Below are 20,880 nucleotides of genomic sequence, written 5' to 3' on the forward strand. Positions count from 1 at the left end.
CCAGTGCTAACATTGATGATTCACACAGATTAAAAAGTTCGGGGAGCTCCGAGGCCTTCAGTGAATCAATGGGCACAAACAGTTTCAAGAGCTCTGTAGCTGTCTCATGTGATGTAACACACCTGCTGGCCGATGATTCACTCGGGGATCTGCTCGGGGACGATTCTCTCGGAGATTGACTCAGGGAAGATTCACTCAGAGATTTACACAGGGAAGATTCACTCAGGAAAGATTCACTCGGAGATTCACTTGGGAAAGATTCACTCGGGAAAGACTCACTCTGGGATTCACTCGGGGATTCACTCGGGGATTCACTCGAGGACGCACTCGAAGACAAACTCGAGGACTCACTCGGGGATTCACTCGGGGATTCACTCGGGGATTCACTCGGCGAAGATTCACTCGAGAGAACGAGCGGTCCAGGGATTCTGGTCGCTCGGACAGTGATCAGCGGGTAATCCAACACACTGGAGATTAAGCAGCCGACCCGGGCTTTCACGGGACGAACCGGATAACCTGGTGACTTGTGCACCGGCTCAGACACGGCGGAAGTCATCTTGTGAGCGGGGTCGGACAAAACACAGGGAAACCTTGGAAGCACGAGGGGAAACACACAGGGGAGCGAGGAATTGCTGCTGGATCCTTAATGGTCGATCGTTCTGTTACGGGTAAATCCAGGTAAGACAGGATGCGGATCCAAATGCAGTGAGTTTTATTAAAAATAACAACAAACAAACAAAACATATCAGGAAGTCCAACAAGGACCCAAGAACACGGAACACGAAAACACCATAACATCAAATAACGATCGACATCAGACACTGGAAACACTAGGCTTAAATACACAGGGTAATCAGGGAAAACAAGACACACCTGGGGAACAATCATCACACGGACCAATGAACAAAAGAACTACAAAGAACTACAGACATGGATGACACAGACATGACTTCAAAATAAGAGTTCAAGACAGGGTACACAGACAGAGTTCATAACAAGATCAGACACTTTTTACTTCATCATTCATAGTTTTGTTAAAGATTTATTCATTTATATTGGATTGTTTTTTATCTTAATATTAGCGTTATGTATTGAATGTTTTGAATGTGTTGATGACACCGTTGTTTATTCATTGTTAATTAATTTATCTGAATTATAATGTCTGTTTATTCACTTTGATTTTAAGTTTATTTTGTGTCTGAATAATGTTATTTTCATTCAGTATCAGTTGTGGAGATCAGATTGATCAGATTCACTTCATCATGGATCAAACACAAACATCAACACATGAAGATTTTTCTCCAGGATGCAGGTACTTTATATACCTAATTAACAGAAAATTTTAGCAGTTTCCACAAAAAATATTTTGCAATTAAAACTAAATGACCACAAAATCTCATTTAAATACTTTTTTGAATAAAGAATGTTTTTTTTAAATATGGTTCATAAAAATATTAGTAATGTAATTTAAAGTATTAAATCTGTTGTGTGTTATAGTTCAGATCACCAGAAGAGATCAGATCCAGAGATCAGCTGTGTGTCTATGAAGAGTGATCAGTCTATGGAGCGGCCAATACACTTTAAGAATCAAAACAATTTCAGGTATAAGATTTATTTTAAAGTTTTGATTAAGCTTTGATGCTTTAATATCCAGATGCCTTTTGTAAAATTGAATAGACATTTTCTTGTGATATTTTTCCACATCTATGAAATGTAATTGATTCATTCGTTGAGACTTGAAGAAGCTCTGTGAAATATACTTTTTTATGATGTTACAAACAGTTCTTCAAGAGTGGCTGTGTAAGGGTTACGTAAGGAATAATTGACGACGGGCCATTGAATTATAAGAAAATAATGCACACCAAGGTGGTAATGCGGCACGACGCGCAGGTGCATTATTTTCAAATAATTCAAAGGACCGGAGTCAATTATTCCTCTTATACCACGGTTACCACAAACATTGCTCTGGTGGCTATTTTTAAGACATTTGAAAAGTTAGGTGTGCGGTTTACAGAAAAATAACATTTCTCAGCCAATCAGAATGCAGCATTCAACAGACCCGTGGTATAAATAACATATAAAGGACACATGAAACTCAAGTGCGCTACGTCAACATGTATTTAACAATAATGTTACTCACAAAGAAAACTGAAGAAACACGTATCATAACGAAAAGAAAACCAATGATCTCAGAGACAAATATTAACTATAATTACAAAATAAAGAAAAACAATCAAATATTTCCTAAATATAAAGGAAACAAATATTAACAAAGACGCCCAAGAAAGTAAATTAAACAAAGGAAAACACTTTTTTGCCCCTGAAATAGGGAACCAATCACAGAACGGGGAGGGGGCAGAAAGACGAAGACGACGTCTATGCGACACACCGAAGCAGTTTTAATTATCCAACACGGCAGCAGACGCGAAGTTACTTTTCAATGCAGCCTTAGATAGTGTTATAAGTTTTGAACGCAAGTTTATTAAAAAAATATATAAACTTTTGGCATTAAACAATTTCATATCCAGAAGGATGTTTGTGTATGGCAAGACATGATAGCCACAGAGTTTTATAGGACCAACCTGCTAGGCATCGTCGTAGATATCGTAGACAAAGTACAATTAACTTATTTATGGTAAGTGTTATTTATTAATATCATATTGTCATTATGCCTCTACTCTGGTTGTCACAGTGTCACTAAATTGTTTTACTTTTTAATATCAATATACCAGCTACCAGCTGTGTGCACACGTACTTGATAAAAGTTGTTTACGTTTGAATTGATGTCGCTCTACATACGTCATCTGGTATAATTGATACGATTAGCTATGACCTACGTATAGACGCATTTGATAGACATTCATAGCGTCCAGTAAACGGCTCTGGGCATTCGTAAACCCCGCCTCAAACATAAGAAAATAAACATGTGGTTCCAAACCACATCTCATTCTCTACTGTCAATGCATTTTTCTCAAACATCTCTGCAAAAATAGACTCACCTAAATTCACTTTATTCTCCTAGGCCTGATTTTAGCGTCAGAAGAATTAACTTCATTCTCCCTTTGTGAAGTTTATCCTAAATTACTCACACGTTTTACAAACAGTTTATGAATTAGTGCATACTCGTCTGCCAACACAGAAAGGAACATATTTTAAATGAAAGATCTCAGCCAGGAAGCCTCTTTGTATGGAGTTTGAATTTTCTCTCTGTGTCAAGATTTGTTTTTGTTGGAGTAACTAAAATTAGTGTACAGTATATGGATGTGTCTGTGTGTGTGAGCCCAGCCATAAACTGGTCATCTGTCCAGGGTGTTTGGCCTAAAATACTGGGATAGACTCCAGCCCCCTGTGATCATGCTGACAAGCCAGTTTTGAGAATTGATGGATAGATTATAAGTGCTTTATTGTTGTATACATTTTTACGTATTGAATACAGTTTGTAAAACAGATCTGTTCTAGACCTTCATCATGATTTGTTGAGCATTGTTGGAAGCCACAAATTGTGTTTAATTCGAAATAAGACTTTGTTCTATATTTTATCAAATCGTATGTGTATGTAGACGTTCAACGTATGCGCATTGCACCAAAATGCAATGCATCTACTGGACTACAGACTACATTGTCCTGTACCTACGCATACATTGAACACTAGGCATGGACACGAGTACTCGATTGCTCGAGTACTTGAACATGGCATCGATGATCAATCACGAAAACGATGATCTTGTGGTTTTATTTGCTTATTTTTTGTGGTTGTGGCAGCATTTGGATGTCTGGTTAGCGTTACAAGCTCCTGTGGTAGTAAAGACTGTGTGCGTGTTTGACGTGATGTTGTGCTGCGCAGACCGTCATATGACTTCAGTACCATTGCATGATTCAAAAGCAAGCAGATGAGTCAAACACATCTCACATCACTGAGGCACTATGGTTTAAAACGATGTCGTGATTTTTGGATTCACGTTGGTAAAACGAAAATACAGTCATTCAGGTGCAAAATGTACAGTGTCATCACAAGTCTCAAAATTAACCATGTTTTTTTGTGGTAAAGTGTAGTAATCATGTTTTTTTGGTGCATTGATAACTATCAGTAAAACCATGGTTTTACTACACTGAAAAAAATAACATAACATCTTGACTGAGAACAGGTGAGGGGACGACACGACACAGCTAATCGCTAAAATGATTGCAAAATACTTAAATCTGCTTAATGTTATGAAGTGATTTTACTGAACATGTTAAAAGCACGCTGTTATGATGCACATACACAACACGAGTTAAACTTTCTGTCTAGTACATAACTTAGTTTAAGGCTTGCATTTTGTGCAGATATATTATGCACGTTGTATTATACATTTATGTTGTATCAATGCTTAAAAGTACAGTAGAGTGCGTCATATAGAAATCGCTTCAGTTTGTGTTTATTAACCCTTTAGTTTTACTTCATCACTATTTCTGTTTGAGGTTTCTGTTAAAAACATTACATTCATAAATAGTATTTAGTATCTGTTCATTTTTGTGTCATAGTTTCTTCAAAAGAAAGTTTTAATTGAGTGTTTTTAATAAAAATATTTTCATTTTTACCATGACGCGTACAACCCTAAGATTGCCCCACCCACAATTAACCAGGCTGGATATAATCACCATTCTTAAATAAAAGGCCTAAAAAACGGATTTCAAAATCAGTGGCATAATTTCTCAATTTATGCCATCACAGCTATATGTGAGATAAAAATGTTTAGTAAAACAATAAACCTATAAAGCCCATAAACTTTTCTAAAAGTTACACTAAAACACAGATTCATGCAATCACAGTAATCATGATGGTTTAATGATGTATACAAATAATAATATTATGGTATTCATACAATTCTTACACCCAGACCAGTCAAAACAGAAGTCATCTGTAAAAAGAGGAAAATTGATGAGACTATCAATCAAGCACAAGATTATGATGTAAACACGTGTCCTGGATTCAGGTAAATTCTAAGAAAGTTTTTTAAGATAATTTTTGGTTAAGATGCTACAAAGTGCAGTTGTTTTAGAACATGGTTCTTAAAAAATATTAAATCTGTTGTGTGTTATAGTTCAGATCATCAGAAGAGATCAGATCCAGAGTTCAGCTGTGTGTCTATGAAGAGTGATCGGTCTATGGTTTGGCCATTACACTTCAAATCTGATGATAGAGGGCCTACTATTAGGTACTTATGTCATTTATGTAACCCATGTTATTGTTGTATAACATTTTAACATATTGAATACAAAACAGATCCAATCCTTGATTACGATTTGGTAAGTGTAATGGAAAGCCTTTGTTAATTACTCTACAAAGATACACATGTGATGTTCTACATCAGTATTTTACACCATTTGAAGCACTTTTCCACCAGTGCTGGAACTCAATCTTGAACGGTGCTTCACTTTTTCACACATAAAGATCTTGGTCAGGTAAGGTGGCCTGTGGTCACATTTAGAAAACTCTGCGTAGGATCCTTACTAAAGTTTTACTACGCCCAAACGCCAAAAAAGGTTTACGCCAAAAAATATTCTGATTTATCATCAAACCATGCATACACACACCTGTGGGTAATGTTATCTTTATAAGTCACAGATCATTTGTAAGTGTGCGCACGTGAACCAGCCTCATATCCTGCCCTGTACACCCATTTTAACCATAAATAGTCAATCTTACTTAAATGTATAGCGGAACATTTTCTTTTTCTGGGTGGATTATCAAGACTATTAGTCATCCCAGTTGTCAATCATTCTGATGATGTTTATGTAAGGCCGTCGTAGGTGCTCTTCCCTAGGTTCGCTTTCTGCACATGCACACTTTCAGGTGTGTATGTGTGTGTGTGGTGGTCTATGGTTTTAGCCATTCATTGAAGCTCGCGTTTTCACCGTGTTTTTTCCAAAAGTCTGAGAGTCGCAAGTAGGGGTGTAAATCGGAGCCTTCATGACGATTCAATCCGATACCGATTTCTTAGGTCAACGGTTCGATTCTTTTCTATTCTTCAGAATTCCCCGTGATCCAATTGGATCCGATTCAATACTTGATACTTTTTAGGGCTGTCAAAAGATTAAAATATTTAATCTAGATTAATTGCATGATTTCATGAGTTAACTCGCGATTAATCGCAAATTAATGTCACATTTTTATCTGTTCTAAATTTACCTAAATTTAACACTTTTCAAGTTTTTAATGCTCTAATCAACATGGATTTGGACAAATATTTATGCTATATGCAAATGTATGTTTACAACAGCCTGTTTACATTTTCAACAGAACCATCAGTCATAGTTTTACATTTAATTTCCCTTTAGAAGACCTTGTTCTTTCTCCATTTCTGTTTGCTGCTGCATCATTTCTGACCTGTGCTGGCAAATTGAGTTGGGATGAGCAAATTTTCTAAAATTAGTTATTTATATTTTAACATTAAAAAACTTCAAAACAATGCATGATTTGTTGGAATCTGACAAAACATGACCGAACTACAACTGTTTACGCAAAGCAAAACAATATCACTATGTGTTAAATTTATGTTTTTCTTTTATTGTTTAATTTTGACAGACCACTTTAAGATGTAGGCTAATGCAAGGGTTTAATATAAGTTACACAACAGATACTTTTCCTCAACAGTTAACTAAACATTCACTTCAGATATAACAGATTATATTTCATACCCGCGTGAATTCTTGTCAAAACAGATATTTTTTAAACTGTAATTTGTGTAGATGTCTCTATATATCAGGGTCACGCACTCGCGCGTTTGTGTGCATGCGCGTCAGACAACAGCATCTGGTAGATCGCTTTTGAGTCAATCTTAATAACTCTTTTAACATCAATCAGGTCCAGAACTTTATCTCTTTTAATAATTATTTTAACATCAAGCAATCTATTTTGTGTCATTTCGGCATGCTTTAAAAACAAAACAATAAGTGAATGAAGACGCATCTTTGCTTTAGATTATGGATTTGGGACGGTAGATGTTTAATGACCATTAAGAGCATTGGATTTGCTAGACATGAGCTTAATGTTCTTATTTTTATGAAAACCTTCGACTAATCTAGAAAGCGCGGGTCACTTGCTGCGTCTCAATTCATCCAGCTGTGGGCTAGACCAAGGGTCAAACAAAAATTGCGTGTTGCGCTGACGGTTCCATCGCTTTTAAAAGACTTAGCAATGTTTGTGAACAACAGACTGTGAAACATAAATAACGCGTGTGAAGTGGTGTGACACCGAAGATAACAATGAGGTTAGTGAGCAGACAGGCGGCAAAATAAACACATTAATAATCAATCCTCTTATCGATGCATCGAATCGGCACCTGTATAATCGATGCATCGATACGAATCGATTAATCTTTACACCCCTAGTCGCAAGAGAAAAAGTGTCTACACATTGTATGACAAGAAGAGAAAGTCCTCTGAAGAAAGAAACAAGGCCAGCGTGTTTTTGGGAGACTATTTCACACAGGTTGGGCTTCCCACTGATATCTCATTCGCAAAGTTTCTACTCGACAGGTAAAGTTTGTCATGCTATTTGGAGAAATCTATTTAAAATCACTCCTACTAAAAGTTGATGTAAGCTATGATTAGTGATGCTAGCCCTGGCACAAGTCACAAACCGCGCAGACACAGTAAACATCTTAATGTTTACAGCAACTTGTAAACAGAGCGAAGGGAAGAACTAGGCTCGTGCATGATCTCTCTCGTGCAGACGTTAATAGGCGTTAGAGTGTTGTGCATGTGCTTTTTTTAAGTGGAGGGGCGGTTCTTTTCAAAAATTCTGGAAAATCTTCCGCTATACCTTTAAGTTCAAGAATTCACTGTCTGTGTCGTCAATTCCCTTTGTCTCCAGAATTTGAATATGCATGGTTCGGAGTTTACAAGTGCACACATTCTTCCACAAGTTTAATTTTATTGATCACAAACTTTTCATGGGAAGTGCGCGTATGCATGTTTTCAGACTCGTTATATGTACGCTTTATAAATGAGGCCCAAAACTTTTGTTTCAAATTGGCCCTAAAATCTTGCTGGTCTTGAACCAAGAAACTGGTTATGTTAGTAGGCGGAGACAAATTGTTACGTATATACTAATCGTTGCATACCACAATTAAAATGTACAGTTCAAAAACACAGTGTAATATTAATATGTTAGTGAAGCATGAGTGTCTGATGCAGTTTTACAATGGCAAGATCATGGTAATACTAGTAAAACCTTTTTAAAACAACAGCAAGTTTACAATAATTAAAATTAAAAAATATGGTTGATAACAGTAGTTACCAAGCTAAACACTATAAAAATTGTTTATCTGTATGTATTTGTATACATTAGGATATTACAAAGATGTTTTGCTTTAACAAAGTGGAAAAAAATGTAGGACATAAACTGATTATTAATTATTGTTTAAAATAATGATTCGTAACAAAGAGTTTTAAGCAGGTTTTTATGTTTTGGATGAAAAAGCAAAGAATTTCTGAAATACCAGCTCTTGTCTTTCTTTAAGTGCGTAAGCGGGGAAGTAATATAATATAGCACATAACATATATATAGTAATATAACTTAACAACAAGCTATTCGGGTCACTGGTGATGTTAGTGCGTCAGCCGGTACGGAACTAGTGCCACCCTATGACCGAGCGTTCACTTCACTGCCGGTGTCAATAAAGTGCCAGCCTGGTGGAAATGAGCATAGGTAATTTTTGCTGCATCTGTGCTGCTTTGCAAAACTTTGTCAAATAGTTTTTAAAGAACTACATTTGTTTTTCAATTACATTACATTTTGCTTCTTGTGTGTTTGTTTTACTAAACCTTGCCAGGTACATGAAATTACCATTTGATAAAACAATAAACCCTGTGACGCTGTTTTAAAGTGAATTTAACTCTACTCTGCATCATGGCTTTTATAAATTTACTTTAAATGATAGCTTCATAGGGCTTATTGCTTTAATAAAACTGCATACTTGTATAATAAAAATATAAATATTAATAAAATCATGATGTTTAAGCTCATTCCTGCCATCAAGACCAGAAGTCATCTGTAAGAAGAGGAAAATCGATAAGACTCTTAATCAACCACAAGAATACAATGCAAACATGTGTCTTGAATTCAGGTAAATGTATGATAATTTTTGCTTTCTTTAGATGCTGAAAAGTGCTGTTGTAAATTATAATTGATAGATTATATGAACCGAATTATGTTCTGTTTTATTGATATTTTACAGCTATGATGATCCTAATAAAGCCCTGAACACATTCAGATCAAATCTGAGGAAGAAGTTTGAGTGTTTGTATGAAGTAACATCAAATAAGAGAAACCCAACACTACTGAATGAGATCTACACAGAGCTCTACATCACAGAGAGTGAAAGTGGAGAGATCAGTAATGAACATGAGGTGAGACAGATTGAGACACAATCCAGAAGAACAACAACAGAGGAGACACCAATCAAATGTAATGACATCTTTAAACCTTTACCTGAACAAGACAAACACATCAGAAGTGTGCTGACAAAGGGAGTCGCTGGCATTGGAAAAACAGTCTCTGTACAGAAGTTCATTCTGGACTGGGCTGAAGAGAAAGAGAATCAGGACGTCCACCTCATATTTCCACTTCCTTTCAGAGAGATCAATTTGATGAAGAACAAAACACTCAGTCTTTTAGATCTTCTTCATCTTTTCTTCCCACAAACAAAAGAAATGGAAATCTTCAGTGATGAATATAAAGTGTTGTTCATCTTTGATGGTTTGGATGAGTGTCGTCTGTCTCTGGATTTTCACAGCAGTGTGAGGTTGTGTGATGTAAGTGAATCAACCTCAGTGGACGTGATGCTGACAAACCTCATCAAGGGGAATCTGTTTCCCTCTGCTCTCATCTGGATCACCTCCAGACCAGCAGCAGCTGATCTCATCCCCTCTGAGTGTGTTGATCGAGTCACAGAGGTACGAGGCTTCACTGATCCACAGAAGGAGGAATACTTCAGGAAGAGAATCAGAAAAAAGAGACTGGCCAGGAGAATCATCTCACACCTGAAGTCATCCAGGAGTCTCTACATCATGTGTCACATCCCAGTCTTCTGCTGGATTTCAGTCACTGTTCTAGAGAGAATGTTGAGTGAAGCAGAGAGAAGAGAGATCCCCAAGACTCTCACTCAAATGTACACACACTTCCTGATCATTCAGACAAACATCAAACATCAGAAGGACTATGAGAAGAAAGATGAAGACATGATCTTCAAACTGGGGAAACTGGCTTTTGAGCAGCTTGTGAAAGGCAATCTGATCTTCTATGATGAAGACCTGAGAGAGTCTGGCATTGATGTAACAGAAGCATCAGTGTACTCAGGATTGTGTACTCAGATCTTCAGAGAGGAGTTTGGTTTGTATCAGGGGAAAGTTTACTGCTTTGTTCATCTCAGCATCCAGGAACATCTAGCAGCTCTTTATGCTCACATCTCCTTCACAAACAACAACAAAAATGTGTTTAAATCAGATTTGTTTTCTATAACTTTAAAACAGGATTCATTATTTGAGTTACATCATCGAGCTGTATATGAATCTTTACAGAGTAAGAATGGACATCTGGATCTTTTCCTGCGTTTTCTTCTGGGTCTTTCACTGGAGTCCAATCAGATTCTCTTACAGGATCTACTGACACAGATGAGAAGATGCTCCTACAAGAAAGAGAAAACTGTTGAGTACATTAAAGAGAAGATGAATGAGAATCTGTCTACAGAGAAATCCATCAATCTGATTCACTGTCTGAATGAACTGGGTGATGATTCACTGCTGCAGGAGATTCAACATTATGTGAGATCTTCATCAGTAGGAAAGACCAAACTCTCCTCTTCACAGTGGGCAGCTTTAGTTTTTGTGTTGTTGACGTCTGAGAAGCATTTGGATGAACTTGATCTAAAACAATTTATTGGAGATAAAAATAAAGCAGATGAAGTTCTTGTGAAACTGCAGCTTGTGATTAAAGAAACCAAAAAACTCAAGTAAGTAAAACTAACAACAATCACATGACTGTTTACATACTGTATTAAAGCAACACTATGTAGTTTTCCATGTTAGATTGGCTTACGGCTCTCACATGAGGTTGAAAAGCGCAAAATTGCAGTTGTGTTGCTTTAATACAATTAATTTAATTATTTAATGATTTTATTTTGAACTCTTACTTTGGAAGAATCTTTTCTAACAAAAGTCATTTTCTTAATGTTGTACATAAATCAGCAGTCAATCTCAAAAAAGTTCCCAACATTCTGCCAATATAAAAAGTGTTCAGTTTTCTTAATGTTCTAAGAATGTTTCTGTGTTGTCTGAACGTTAGATGAATGTCACATTCTACCATTTTCAAACGTTATTACAATTTCATGTTTTAATTTTCACACAATGTTTAAAACAACAACTTATCTACCAACTGCTACAGAATTACACTAACTTTACATTAGCATAACAAATGTGTTTTATATACACAAAGTTAACACAACCAGGGAAGAACTAGCAAACAAAAAGTCAAGGGTCAAGAGTCCAACTAAAACAAACACTAATCACAATAATGGTGACTTTAAATGAAACAAATCATCAACATCTAAACCTAATAAGTGAATTGTGTTTTCTACAGCAATATTTTTACAGAACATTCAGAAATAATGTTTTATGGGGTGGTTTCCCAGATAGGGATTAGCTTAAGCCAGGACTAGGCCTTAGGCCTTATATTATGAAATATAAATTATTTTAACAAACACACCTTACTTAAAACATTACTTGTGTGCATTTTAAGGCAAAACAAATGGCATTGATGTATTTTAAAATATGTCAGTGCATGTTGTTTTCTGTTTTGACAGATATTACATTTAATTTAGTCTAGTACTAGTCTAATCCCTGTCTGGGAAACCACCCCTATAAATTTTAAAATAATAAAATGCAATGTTTCTCTATCATATGGCTGGACGATATGGCCAACATTTTTATCACGGTATACTTCTTCATTTCGGTCGGTACGGTATAAATACGATAACAGTATGCATATTAAAAAAAGCCTCCGAAAAAACTGCCAAGAATGCCTTCAATGGATGTCTGAACCAAAAACAAACCTCTGAAATAAACTGGGCCACCGGTTTGTGTTTGTGTTTTGATATATTATGGATTTATTCAGTCATAGTATTGACTTTCATAGTTCCATCTGTGTTAGTCTATAGTTTTGATCAATTTGCTATTATATGTGGAGAAAATATAAGTCAACGTGACCCTAAAATTATTGTAGTATTTAACGTTACATACTGTAAGAAAAATTACAATTACTGATCTACTTGTAATTGCTTAGCAAGCTAGATAGTGAAAAATTATACATTTATTTCATGATCCAATCTAATATTTTTTATACAAAGATGAGGGTGTTGACATGTTATGGTTGTCACAGTAGCAGTGTCCAAAAATATGAAGAAGTTTAAGAGAAAATATCAAACATCCAGGAGCTTGAGTGATCTTGAAGCATGCAGAAGAGCTGAAGGTTTGAAAATGGGGTCCTCAGGAATGCAGTTGACCCTGTAGTTGTCTGATTTTATTGCTTTTTATAAATATCTGACGGTGGTGACGAATATGTGGGACACATTTTAAGCAATCACAAAATAATTGTAAATATTGTTCAAAACTCACTGTTTGTAGTTTTTAATACATATTACAATGAACTCTTTCATGTGGTAAATATATTATTCATTTCAATTATTACTTTTGGCTTTTTTAATCAAGTTGAAATGATTATCTCTTAACCGAGGACAGCTGATTTTATAGGCAATGGGACAGCATATAATCATTAAAATAATAAAAAATAAACCTATAAAAGAATATTACATATGTGCAAAGGACCCCCTGATTATAACATTGATTCTTTTTCTTCATGAAAATGTTATTAATTTCCAACAGAATTAGCACTTTTCTTAGTGGGACATGTTTTTGCCAAAGTTTCAAGAATCAGTGATTTGATACTAGACATTTAATTATATTATACATATTACTCATAAACAGATGACACAGCAGCATACATACTTGTATCTTTTCTCCTCATCTTTATTCTTTTCTAATCTTGGCACCTTATGGTTTAAGTCTATTTTTTCTCACCAGTAATTTAGTTTGTGTTTATTACTTCTCCTGTTCTCCCTCTCTATATGATGTCGTCATTGGAAGCTGTGACTTGATGCAAACTAACCCCACACCTCCTTCTCGTACTTCTGAGTGACTGACAGCTCTTCTCTGAGCAAACACTCCAAAGTCCCGAAAATATTAATTGATCGCATGGTGGTGTCAATGATATGATTTGACGCGAGGTACAGATGAGCGAATTTAAATCCGCATTCCATTTGCTTGTCGTCCCGGAGATTGCGGCTCATGGTTGCTTAAAGGACAAGTTGGGTATATTACACTTAAAGGCCTGTTTTCAGATTGTTTATGATGAAATAGAACGGTTTTGACTGAAATTTGGACATATGATGCTGGCCCGAGAATTTTTGGGTGTTTGTGTTTCACCTCCCACCTCTACAATGGCTGTATAGGTGCACAGGAACAATCCTTCCTAAAATGCATTAAACTTTCTTTTACAAAGACGTGAAACTCAGCGAGTGGTCAGGGGTGTTCACTGATATGCTCACACAAAAATCACTGCAAAAGATGCTTTCCAACAGCTGTTTTATCGTAGTTATTGTCCAACTCCATTGACTTGTATTAGATGTCCTGTGAGGTATTACTCCGCCACCGGAAACTTTATTTTCTATTCTTGCAATTGGCAAAGGTGGATTATCGCCACCAACTGGGCTGGAGTGTCTATTATTCAAGCTCTAGGCGGAAGAATATACGGGTGTGAGGCGTTTGGAAAAATAGGTCCACAAGTTTACAACGAATGCTAAAACACCTGTTAGAAAGCATCTTTTGCAGCGATTTTTGTGTGAGCATATCAGTGAACACCCCTGACCACTCGCTGAGTTTCACGTCTTTGTAAACGAAAGTTTAATGCATTTTAGGAAGGATTGTTCCAGTGCACTTATACAGCCATTGTAGAGGTGGGGGGTAATACAATAAACACCCGAAAGTTTTTGGGCCAGAATCATATGTCAAAATTTCTGTCAAAACCGTTCTATTTCATCATAAACAATATGAAAACAGGCCTTTAAGTGTAAAATACTGATCTTGTCCTTTAACTACAAGACACCACACGTTTAAGAGGGAAGTAGCCCCTTGACCCGTGTTTAACATGCGTTTTTACATGTGACATGTGAACGGCCACAGGACACCGTAATGTATAGAAATGAAGAGTTTGGTTCCAAAACGCAATAAATCCATTTTGACAAATTTCGGTAAAAACATGTTTTCTATACCAAGAAAGTGACGAGATGAAAACCACTATTCATCTTTGCCATTTTATATTCATTTAGTTGACTAGTGTTATACACTGATAAAAAAATAAACATTAATGGCATTAGTCAAAACACTTACTTTGTCATATTAAGAACACTGTCATTGCTGCGGTTATACTTGACGTCATTGCTTAACATTTTTCACAGCGATCAGCTGTAAAATGTTTCGGTCCTGCTCGATTTTCGTTGACTTTGAGTAAAATTATGGAAAGTTTTTCATAAGATCCCCTGGGGTCAATGTGTCGAGTGCCTCTCGCGTGAATTATTAGATGTTGATGGCTTACGTTTCTTTCCCGTTACAAAAACCATCAAAGGTTAATCAATGCCATTAAAGTAATATTTTGTTTTTGTTTGTTTGTTGATCAAGAAGTACAAAGTAGATGAGGAAAACTAGGATTCCGTGTACTCAAAGCGCCGCCATTGTTTGTTTACATTGCGTGGAATGGTGGGTTGTAATTTGTGGAGCGGATTTATTGCATTCTGTGGAAAAGGAGGAGTGGCATTTATTGCGTTTTGGAAAAAAAGGGAGAAAAGATGACAGAATAACACAGGGGATATTGGATTTTGCGTTCAATTAAGAATTTACTTTTAAATACTGACCTGATATAATACTGATTCTGGCAGTAACTCATTTTTTTCAAAAATGTCATTTATTGCGTTTTGGAACCAACTCTTCAAATATCGGAAATGTGTTTAGAAACCATATCACTGTTATCGAAAAATATTATACTGTGAGATATATTGATTTTGAATTATTGTCCAGTCCTACTCTATCATTTACATAACAAGCAAATAAGTCTAAAAAACATTTGTTGTTTTAAACATTGTGTGAACACTAAAACATGACATTGACATAATGTTTGAAAATGGTAGAATCTAACATTCATCTAACGTTCAGATAACACAGAAACATTCTTCGAACATCAAGAAAACTGAACACTTTTTATGTTGGCAGAACGTTTTTGGAAACTTTCAGGGAACGTTCTTAGAACTTTTCTCTGTTAGCTGAGAGTCAAACAATATCTTGTCCATTATGAACACAAACACTTGAGGAAATAAGATCAAGTATTCAGTGTGAGCAATGAACTCAATACAGATTTATGAAGAAATGTTCATGTGGTTTAGGACATCTAACACTAATAGTCAGCTGTGTGATGGATTTATTTGACATTTAAACACACAGTGGCCCTCATTTATCAAAAGTGCGTACACCAAATTTCCAGCGTACACCTTGCGTACACCCAAAACCACGGTGACTTTGAGATTTATCAATATGGACGTTGGCGTACGGCACGCTCAAATCCTACGCCAGCTCAGGAGGTGGTGTACGCACATTTTGAGTTAGTGCAGAAATGCGCAAACACTTCCTAAAACCACAAAACGCACTGACAAACTAAAATATATGATATATTATTACCCACTGTAAAAAAAACATAGTAATTATAAACTTCAGTGTTTATTTTTATGCAACAATGTTCAATGTTTAATGTGTGAGACTTTACCAAAGCATTTGATTTGTATGTATTCCTTCAGTTGAGAGCCTGTGCGCTTTACCTGATGTTTCAGAGAGAGAATGTGAACGTAGATTAGTGGGATCGGAGCGTTGAGATGTGCGGTAATATTACAATCAAAGCTCCTTTCCGAAAATTCAGCTCCATCATCACCGCTCGATGAACACAGAACGCCCTTTGATAATTTGCTGGTTCGAGAATCTGTAAAAACGTCTAGCAATAAAATATGGAATTCAAGCCTCATACATAAATGTAATTTAAAAATAAATGTTAATATTTATCAGGAAGAAAAAATTGAAAGGGACTGCGGAGAGACTTTAAAGAGTTAGCAAATATTCATCCTGTAATCTGAAGCGGCACATTGCAAGAAAGCACAAGGATGTGCTACGAAAACATGGTAATGCAATAAAAGGTAAGGTAGTTACATACCATTCGATTATAAATAAATACAGATGAGGTAAGGTAAAATGCTTGTGTTGAATGGAGCAGTAAATCCGATCATGATGACATGCGGACAAAATAATGGCCACAAATTATTTTTTATGCTACATTATCGACACTTCTTTTTCTTATTCAGTCTAAAGTATGGCCATAAATTTAGAATTTGTTCCCAATATTCAATTCCTTGGAATTAATTATTATAATATTTCGTAATTACTATTACAATTATTATTACTTCAAATTATGAATTAGCTTAGCTAAAACATGTGGATGTCGTGGAAACAAATTGTTAATTTGAATTATATCCGGAGCTCCGTATCAAACTGGATCTAAGACACAGCTAACAAACAACTATGTAAATACAGAACAACACACTACAAAAGTTACTACATCATTTTAAAATATTATTTAAAAAAAATTAACTGAACCATTAAGCAGACATAGAATTTAGATGTAGGCAACAGTAAATAATAATAATAATAAATTATTATTCTTCTAAATATCAATTAATAATAAAAATAATAATAAGAATATTACAAATTGTCATCCAATTATTCATGTGTCTTTAATCCCACTCTTTTAACTCCCAAATAAAACAATTTTGTTTCTTTTCACTTTTCACCGGATTCTCTTCTTTGCCGTCTTTCGTGTGTCAATGGTGTAAAATGAGGGCGTGGGGGAGACTTGAATTTATATGGGCTTGTTATTCTATTGACGATCGTTTTCGGCCGCAGCATTTATGAAGGGCAGATATTGCGTACACATGAATATCAATGGTACGCACAGTTTCATAAATCAGGCGGTGAGAGGAGTGTAAGCATAATCTTACGCCAACATATACGCCTGTTTCTACGCAAGAATGATAAATGAGGGCCAGTGTCTCAGTTACTGAGGGATTGAAAGAGGAACATTACATGAAGAGATGGAGGTTAGAGATTTGTGGACAAACTTTGTAGTTTTGTATAATTCACATAAAGTCTCTGTTCTCTACAGGTTGTATGGTTGTGGTATCACATATAAATGTTGTGTTGCTCTGACTTCAGCTCTGAGATCAAACCCATCACACCTGAGAGAACTGAATCTGTATGATAATAATCTCAGAGATTCAGGAGTGAAGCTGATCTCTGATGTACTGAAGAATCCTGACTGTAAACTGAAGATACTGTGGTAAGATTGTGATCTGATGCTCAGACTGAAATCACATATAGATTATAGTGAGACTATATAGAGAACATAACATCTGTAATGGATTTATAGACACTAGTCAACATTAAAAGTGGATCATAAAAGTTAATCTTAGGTTGTTTTCAGACCTGTAGAACGATTGCTTTTAGGGATGTTAACAATTAATCGATCTTCGATTAATTGTCAATTAGAATTAAATCGATAAAACTTAACGATTGTCGAAAGAGCAAGCACGTGTGTGCAGCGCCTGCGCAAAGCACATACACAGCCGGTAAAAAAATTAAACAAGCACGAAGAAGTTAAACTAGCCATGATAACGGGGCGGAGTCAAGATGGCGCCAGTGTACCTGTCGGCACGCCGTCTTCTCCAAACCTTTCAATTTGTCCAAAAATGGCTCCTTATTTCGGCCTTTTTATTGCAATATTTAAGTTTACCTGCTATGAGCGGCATAACTTATAATCGGGAGTTTTTACTCGATATCGGAAACTCCTTGGATTTATTGGGAACTTACACGAGCGTTTGCCCTTCTCTTCACCACTCTTCCTCGTTCCCTTTTCGATCTGGACCATGGCTTCAACATCCGCCCTGCGGCATATACATTAAGAAACGTCGCAGAAAGAGGGGTACTCGTGGAGGTGTCCTAGTGAGGATAAGGAGAGACTTTCATACTGTTTATCATAAACAGCCGCCGCTCTGCCACCACTACAAACTCTCAGGCTCTCAAACGACGCGACGCGTGATGGATCTAAGACTTTGTTATAATCTCCCTTCTCTTCCAGCCTCAACGGGATTATTTGCTACTCTGCGATCCACGCGATTACGCATCAGAGCCAGAGGCACAAACTTTGCCAATATCCAACAGGTGAAATATGCTGGCAAACCTGTACGACGGTCGACAACTATCAAAATGGCTTTGATAAACGCCAGATCAGTATTGAATAAGTCCTTTATTCTCAATGACTTTTTTATCTCTCACCATTTGGACTTTTTATTTTTAACTGAAACTTGGCTTGGATCCAATGAGTTTTCTATTTTCGGCGAACTTTGTCCACCTGATTGTTCTTATTATAGTACCCCTAGATGCGTCGGAAGACGCGGAGGAGTGGTCGCTGTGGTTTTTAAAAATCATTTTCAACTCAGGACCGTCTCACTCAAGTACTATTTCTCATTTGAACTACAATGTGTGGAAATTACGTCAACTACATCCCCGGTTCTATGTGCCCTCGTCTATAGACCTCCCAGACTGGATAAAGACTTTACTGTGGATTTTGCAGACTTTCTGTCTCGGGTTATGTCCGTATATGATCGTCTTCTCATCCTCGGTGATTTTAATATTCATATTGACTGCCCAGGTAAGCCTTTGGTCGCTGAGTTTAGCCGGGTCTGTGATTCCTTTGGCCTTATTCAACATGTTGAGGAGGCTACTCACGTCCATGGTCACACCCTTGACCTCATTCTGTCCTCTGGTTTCTCAATTGGAGATAATAATATTGAAAACATTGTATTCTCTGATCATAAACCTATCATATTCAACACTACATTGTTTTATGATCTATGTCCTACAAAATCCTCAGGCTATTCTATGCGTAAGATAAATGCTGAAACTATAAATCTCTTTATTGACAGTTATCATAACAATGCCGTAAACTCTTTACTCCCAGCTTTGGACTCCTCTAGTCCGGATAAGCTACTTGAATGTTTTAATTCCTCCTGCATTTCCATTCTGGACTCTGTTGCTCCTGTTAAGTTTAGGGTTCCTAAACTTAAATCTCAGCCATGGATGAATGAGTCTGACATGCTGTTGTTCAACCATTATTAAAGAAACCTAATCTGGATATTTCTTCCCACAACAATTATCGACCCATTTCAAAATTGCCATTTATTTCCAAAGTATTGGAGAAGGTGGTTTTTTCTCAAGTATACACTTTTCTTAATCGCAATAATATTCTGGAACCTTTTCAATCGGGTTTCCGAAAACATCATAGCACTGAGACTGGTTTACTAAGAGTTACAAATGACTTTTTGACAGCTGTTGATTCAGGTGAAAATGCAATTCTGATTCTATTAGATCTTACAGCGGCCTTTGACACAGTGAACCACAACATTTTGCTATCTCGTTTAGAGAACTGGGTGGGCATTAGAGATTCAGCTCTTGATTGGTTCCGTTCATATCTCCAATCTAGGACTTTCTCAGTGTCGATAGGTCAGTATTCCTCTTCGACTGCTTCTCTTGCTCACGGGGTTCCACAGGGATCAATTTTAGCCCCACTTCTTTTCAATTTGTATATGCTACCTCTGGGGAATATCATTCGAAGTTTTAATATCTATTTTCACATGTACGCTGATGACTCACAATTGTATATCCCATTAAAATCCAATGCCTCTTTACAGCCCCTATTAAATTGCCTTGACAGCATTAAGACATGGATGATAAATAACTTTCTCCAAATGAACCGTGACAAAACTGAGGTCATTATTTTTGGTCCACAAAAAAAATCGCACCGGTCTGAGAAATAATTTGGGCCCTTATTCATCTTATGTAAAGCCTTCAGTAAAAAATTTGGGGGTCATCTTTGATTCTGAGCTCAATTTTGAGAAACAAATTAGTACTGTTGTCAAGAGCAGTTTTTATCAATTACGAACTATCTCCAAATTGAAACCAATGCTAAACTTTAAGGATCTAGAAAAGGTAATACATGTATTTATCTCATCTCGATTAGATTACTGTAATTCTCTTTATGTTGGTCTTCCACACTCCTCTTTAAATCGTCTACAGTTAGTTCAAAATGCAGCCGCTAGGCTCTTGTCAGGTAAGAAAAAGTTTGATCACATATCGCCAGTGCTAGCCTCTCTACACTGGCTTCCAGTTAATTTTAGAATACAGTTTAAAGTTCTTTTAACTGTTTTTAAAGCTCTTAATGGTAAAACACCCGATTATATTGCAGAAATCATTCACCCTTATACAGCACCTAGATCTCTTAGGTCTAACGATCTATCTCTTCTCTGTGTCCCTCGCTCAAGGCTTAAATCTAAAGGGGATAGAGCTTTTGCTACGGTTGCGCCCGTTCTCTGGAACCAGCTTCCACTCAGTATAAAAAACGCATCATCTATTGGGGTTTTTAAAAAACAACTTAAAACTCATCTCTATCGTAAGGCCTTTCCTGCTGAGTCTTAATTATTTTTTTCTTTCTTTCTGCTTTCATGGTTTTATTTTACTTATTATGATGTGCTTTTTTATTATTTATTGTGTATTGACTTCCTGTTATGTATCTGTACAGCACTTTGGTCAGCTAGAGCTGAATTTAAATGTGCTTTATAAATAAACTAACTTACT

General features: G+C 36.3%; 1 protein-coding gene across 1 annotated transcript in view; it reads left to right on the forward strand.

The window, feature by feature from the left end:
• The first annotated feature begins 1,202 nt into the window (after window positions 1–1,202).
• LOC129437196 (protein NLRC3) overlaps window positions 1,203–20,880 on the forward strand; it is a 104,905-nt gene continuing 85,227 nt past the window's right edge. Inside the window, exons 1-7 of the mRNA XM_073863421.1 lie at window positions 1,203–1,312; window positions 1,498–1,602; window positions 4,881–4,976; window positions 5,085–5,198; window positions 9,009–9,113; window positions 9,225–10,997; window positions 17,354–17,527. Coding sequence (XP_073719522.1) covers window positions 1,206–1,312; window positions 1,498–1,602; window positions 4,881–4,976; window positions 5,085–5,198; window positions 9,009–9,113; window positions 9,225–10,997; window positions 17,354–17,527 — 2,474 coding nt within the window. The 5' untranslated portion in view covers window positions 1,203–1,205. The remainder of the gene's footprint in view (window positions 1,313–1,497; window positions 1,603–4,880; window positions 4,977–5,084; window positions 5,199–9,008; window positions 9,114–9,224; window positions 10,998–17,353; window positions 17,528–20,880) is intronic.

The sequence above is a fragment of the Misgurnus anguillicaudatus genome, chromosome 24 (assembly GCF_027580225.2).
Source record: "Misgurnus anguillicaudatus chromosome 24, ASM2758022v2, whole genome shotgun sequence".
NCBI classification, from domain to species: domain Eukaryota; kingdom Metazoa; phylum Chordata; class Actinopteri; order Cypriniformes; family Cobitidae; genus Misgurnus; species Misgurnus anguillicaudatus.